The 6056-nt window shown below is 35.3% G+C and overlaps 1 protein-coding gene across 17 annotated transcripts in view; it reads right to left on the reverse strand.

Moving 5' to 3' along the window:
• Window positions 1–4431, reverse strand: part of LOC141377576 (uncharacterized) — a 79356-nt gene extending 74925 nt beyond the window's left edge. For 3 of the 17 annotated variants that reach the window (XR_015507904.1, XR_015507903.1, XM_087282119.1), the window contains exons 1-3: window positions 4256–4431; window positions 1278–1397; window positions 462–548 (exon numbers count right to left, since the gene is read on the reverse strand). Coding sequence is in view for 3 of the 17 variants with exons in the window: in XM_087282118.1 (XP_087138244.1) it covers window positions 462–515 (54 nt within the window). In the remaining 14 variants the exon portion in view is untranslated. Of the gene's footprint in view, window positions 1–461; window positions 549–1277; window positions 1398–4014 lie in introns of all 17 variants that reach the window. The other 14 variants (XM_087282118.1, XM_087282121.1, XR_015507911.1 and 11 more) reach the window with 11 other exon arrangements.
• Between the last annotated feature and the right edge of the window lie 1625 nt (window positions 4432–6056).

Consider the following 6056-nt stretch of genomic DNA (forward strand, 5'->3'; position numbering starts at 1 on the left):
ATTTTAATGACATTACAACATCAATGCTGTAAAAGGAACCGTATAAAATGGGGAAAAAATTCACAATAACAGGTCACCGGAAGTTTATCAGTATGGGAAAAACACTAGCTCGGCATATACCCTATTCGAATCTATTCACAATGCCTTTTCTTTTATCAGTTTATGTTAATCAAAGCCATGACCTTAGCATTGTTAACATACACTTCCAGTTAAGTTCCAATAACACCCGCTATATGACTGATCTATATAAGATCTAATAAGCCAGACAAGGTGCATTATTTTAAATTATCATAAGACAAAAAAACTTGAAAAACATTACTCTGAAAGCATACAAAATGCATCTATTCTGAGACACCAACAAAAGAGCAAAACACAGGGCTTTGATCTAGAAACAAAAGATGCCTCATCGGTGACAAACAGCCGCACAAAGCCACAAATCAAAGACGGAAGTTAAAACTCACCTTGATGTTTATCTCTTTCACTCCCATGGTCAGTTGTCTAAATGCAATCTTCATCAGCCGTATCTTTTCTCAAAATGCTGCTTTCGTCTGCACATACGAAGATCTAATTCACTAGAAGCCTGAGGTAAATGATCAAAGCGCAAACTCAAAATACTCCGCAGAAAGCTTATTACAATGGATTCTGCTTCTTTTATCGCAATACCTGAAACCATATGAGGCAGCAGCACTTGATGCAATGCTAGAAGATGTGTCCTCAAACATTAAAAGAGCCATTGTATTAGGGTAAAAAAAAAAACTATTGAAACTATTTAAAATATTGTTGGAAATGCATTATTATTATCATCATTATTATTATTATTATTATTATTAATATATGTATTCAATTAATTTACCATTTTTAATACAACATTCATTCATTTTCCTTTGGCTTAGCCCCTTAATTCATCAAGGGTCAACACAGCAGAATGAACCACTGTATTATCCAGCATACGTTTTATGCAGCGGATGCCCCTCTAGCTACAACCCAGCACTGGGAAACACCCATACACTCTCACATTCACACTTATACACTACGGCCAATTTAGTTTATTCAATTCACCTATGCCTCATGTCTTTTTGAACTGTGGGGGAAACCAGTGCACCCGGAGGAAACCCTTGTGAACACAGGGAGACCATGCAAACTCCACACACAAATGCCAACTGACCCAGCCAAAACTCAAACCAGCAACCTTCTTGCTGTGAGGTGACAGTGCTAACCACTGAGCCAACGTGTTGCCATCTCAACTTAACAAGCCAAAAATAATAATATTTACATACCCTTATGTTGTTCAAAACCTCCGCAGGTGAATGTCAGCTTCAGAAAGGCCCAAAATCACCATGAAACCATCATAAACTCATCTATGTGACTGTTTTCCACAACTGAGGTCATTTGATGCTCTGTGTGGAGAATAAAAACAAATTTTGTAAATTATTATGAATGTTCTTGATTAATTTAATGCTGTGCTTCTTGTACGATCTGAGACCCACTTTATATCATATATTCAACAGGCAGTGAAGATCACTGAATTTTAAGAAATCAGATCTTAAACCTGGCACATTTGTAATTGAAAGACAGTTCACCGGAAGCCCTTGGGCTGCCTGGCTGAAAATTAAAAGTCTGTGTGCATAAAGTCCATTATAAGTCATTAACAGCAATGAATACACAAAATAAAAATACATAAATAATAATAATAATAATAATAATAATAATAATAATAATAATGATAATATATAAGATAAAAATTTAAAACAGTTATTTAAGGTTTACTTTTGATTGAAAATAAATGTACAATTTTAGAAGGATTCACATTTAAAAATATTTCATTTAAAGTCTCTCCAGATAAAAATTGTTGTCTGATAACATTACGAATAGGAGGTCACACTTTATTTTGATGGTCTGTTTGTTGAATTTAAGTTACATTGCATCTACATGCCAACTAATTCCCATTAGACTAGATTATAAGTAGACTGTTAGGTTGGGTTTAGGGTTAGTGTAAGTTGACATGTTCTTGCAAAGTTTCTTATAGTCAGTTAAATGTCTGTCTAGCAGCAGTATCATCAGATATTAGGCAGACAGTCCACTAATCCTCAATTTGATCAACAAAAAAGTGTTACCAAATACAAATATGTTTAACAGTTTGGTTACTGTTGCAATATTGACATTTTTGGGGGTTCTTCTCTTTTGAGTAAATGTTCATGTGTGAGGCTTGTGTGTTGGATACGGCATCTTCTGTAAACACTCATCATGTCTTGAGTTTAAAAAATGGATTTTGTTTCTATTTCAGACTGCATTTCAAAAAGTTTATTTTTTAAACACTGATCCCATTCGTCTTGCCATTTGTTAAAAATATAGCCTTTTATTAGTGGATTTGGTTAAAGTTCAATACATGCTACATCTTGATGGTATGCAGTGGAGGGGTATGGAAAGGAGAGTTTGCGTGAGGTGTGTTAAGTGTTCATCACCCTCATGTACAAAAATATTCAGAATTTTGTATTATTATTATTAACACTGTAGAACCCAACAGTCAACTTTATCAACTGAAATGAGCTCAAAATTTACTGAAAGTTAATTCTACTGATTTAAAAAGAGTTTTGAATTCTGTGTTAAAGGTAATGAGTTAATTAAATACCTTTTTACTTTACCTAAATGGAGTAAGTTGATAGTACTAATAACTCATGGCTTGAGTTGACTTAACTTATTGAGTCTTTCAGTACTCTGCTGGTTTGAGATATCCTCAATCACTGGGTTTTATTCAGTCATTCATTTTCTTTTTGGCTTAGTCCCTTTATTAAACTGGGGTCGCCACAGCGGAATGAACCGCCAACATATCCAGCATATGTTTTACGCAGTGAATGCCCTTCTAGCCGCAACCCATCACTGCGAAACAGCCATACACTCTCATTCACACACATACACTAGAGACAGTTTTAGCTCACCCAATTGACCTGTACCAACGGTTTGGATTTGTGGCGGAAACCTGAGCACCCAGAGGAAACCCACGCGAACGCAGGGAGAACATGCAAACCCCACACAGAAATCCCAACTGACCCAGCTGAGGCTTGAACCAGCAACCTTCTTGCTGTGAGGCAACAGCACTACCTACTGCGCCACCACGTCACACTTTTTGGGTTTTACTGTGCTCAAATTGCTTCTTTTACTCCAATGGATTAAGTTCACAGTACTCATTAGGACTAGTCTTTAAACTTAAATGGTTTGTTGCAATCGGTTTCGTCAAATGGTTTGAGTTACCTTAACTGGGTTTTACAGTGTATTATTATTATTATTATTAATATTATATGTGTTCAGGATAAATTAAAATTTAGACATAATAAGAAAGAATAAATACCATAATGATTATATATGTAGCATCCTTTGGCTTGCATGTCATTCGGTACCTTTGTGAAAGTAAAGAAAAAAGGGAACTAATGTGCCATAAAATAAATGAAATATCTTACAAATATAACATGTTCCAGGCAGCATTTTCAGAATAACACAAGACAAGCTGCAAGAATAGAACTGAAGAAATAGAAATTAATGTTGCTGAGAAGTCAGCCAAGCTGTTTACAGTGTCACTACACTCACATGATTATATGCCACATCCATATATATACAGTGTCTTCATTGCTATTTCCAGACGCACACCTGCGCTGTTTATATACATGTCAGCTATGACAAATCACACATGTTGTATATGTATGCATATTAACCTGCAGGAAGCAAATGCCACCGATTCGTGCCTTAATATTGCATCACTGTAGAACAGAAGTGTGCACGTTCAATTAAAGATTTAAAAACGACCGAAATAGGGGGCTGTTTTCATTTGTGAAGCTCTCAGATGCTTGAATTTCATCGCCGAAACGCAGAAGGAATGAGTGAGCCTGAAGCAACAGTGACTACACGAGTCTGAGGGCGAAAATTCAGTGCAGGGAAAATTTGGTGACTGCAGATTTGCACAGGTAGAGACATGTGAATTAATTCCTTTTGTTAGCACATCAAAAGTGCATTGTAATTTACCTCCAAGCTGTTTGTCTTAGTTCCCGGGGTTTAACTCACCGGTTCGTGTGCGTGGAGCAGGTAGTCTGTGTTTTTTTTTTACTTTCTTTAAAGCAGTTCACGGTATTCAAGAACAGAGAGCAGATTTGGTTGTTTACTGTATTTTACTAAGGTGTGTCTCTACTGCCCTCCAGTGCTGCTGTATGGATATGACTGTATTTTAAAGTATGACGGTGAGGTTTTTGTTTGTTTTTTACAGTACCTTCATATTCCTCTTCATCTCACTAGAAGTTTGACGACTGGTGTTTGGCTCTCCGATGCTGATAAAAAATCTTATTTGACTATATTGTCTTCATAATAGCGTATGGAGTCAAAGGTAAATCTGCAGTACCTGTTCCTTCCCTGTACCTCAACAAAGGCGCCATCTTGGAACTGTTCAAAGAAAGACGTCTGTTTGAAAAGTAAGTTAACTTGCTTCCAGAAGTGTGCATCATATAGTAACCCTACATTTCCCTCGTTTCTGCTAATATTAATTAAACTATAAACTTATAATTTTGTACATTTTGTTTTCATTACTTACATTAATTAATTAGAATAAGATAAAAATATAAGAGTAACTTTAATGTCAATAAAACAAAATTAAAAACTTGAATTTTAATTTATTATATAAAGCTAGAAAGCAATAAACACAAGAGACCACTTAAAAATTCTTATATTCCCTTTCATTTATGATTTATTTAATTCATTTTGACATTTTCCTTCAGCTTAGTCACTTTATTTGGGGTCGCCACAGCCGAGTGAACTGCTAATTTATCCAGCATATGTTTTACTCTGCGGATGCCTTTCCAGCCGACACCTAGTACTGGAAAACATCCATACACACTCATTAACACACATAAACTATAGGGCCAATGTAGTTTATTCAATTCACTTATAGTGCATGTCCGGGAAACCGGAGCTAATATATATTCTGAATGAAAATATTGTTGATATAAATGATTGTGTGTTTATTTAATAATTTATTTAATGAATCAATTTATTATAACCTACATTTTATTACTGATTTTACACTACTATTACAAATAAGTTTGATTGTACACCTATGACCTATGATTTTGCATCAATATGACCTTATTCTAAAATGCGGAAGTGCGCCTGTTTTCGCGATTGTCTTAGAACTTCCGATTCAGTCGCCTATGGGAGAAATGACTAGGAATAATAAACGGCAGAAAATGGCCAAACTACTTGCTCAACAAACAAATGTTTGCATGACTACACAGACCAAGTAGCATAATATAATAAGAAAATATTAAATTACAACATCAAGCAGTGTAACGAGCAGTTGTTAACGTCAAAAAATGAATGGAAGTGAATGTGACCGGAAGTCGCGAGACAAAAAGATTCAAATGGCAGCGCCCGCTCGTCAGCTGAGAATAAGGTGAATAACGCATGTTTTTGGACCGTGGTGGAAATATATATATATATATATATATATATATATATATATATATATATATATATATATATATATATATATATTTTTTTTTTTTTTTTTTCCTCTCTCTCTAAATGACAATATTGTTGAAATTTAGGTACAAGTGTGCTCAGTTTTTTTTTTTTTTTTTTTAGTCAGGTAGGCCTATTTTGATCTGAAACTTTATATACACATTCTAGAGACGCAAACGACTTATAAACGACTGATCCTAGTGAACAGAACAGACCTTTTATTCCCGGTTGCTTTGCGTATGTCTGCCTGGTCTTGTTGACATATACACTTGACTACCGGAACATGTTAATGCACGCAGCTGTCAATCAATTCGGTGGGCGGGGGGATCGCACACCCACGTAATGGTGCGATCGATTTGAAAACAGCTCCAATTGGCCGACCCTTTTTTTTGTAGTTAAATTGAAAAAAAAGGACTGGGTGTGTTCATATCACCCCAGTATGACGGTCTATACACTATACCAACACAGATCTGTCCAAACAGCTTTAAAATTATATTTTATACCATAGGTGCCCTTTAAGGTTTGTTCGTTGATTCATTCATATGTCTCTATAGTTA

Source organism: Danio rerio, chromosome 14, assembly GCF_052040795.2.
Source record: "Danio rerio strain M-AB ecotype USA chromosome 14, GRCz13ab, whole genome shotgun sequence".
NCBI classification, from domain to species: Eukaryota; Metazoa; Chordata; class Actinopteri; order Cypriniformes; family Danionidae; genus Danio; species Danio rerio.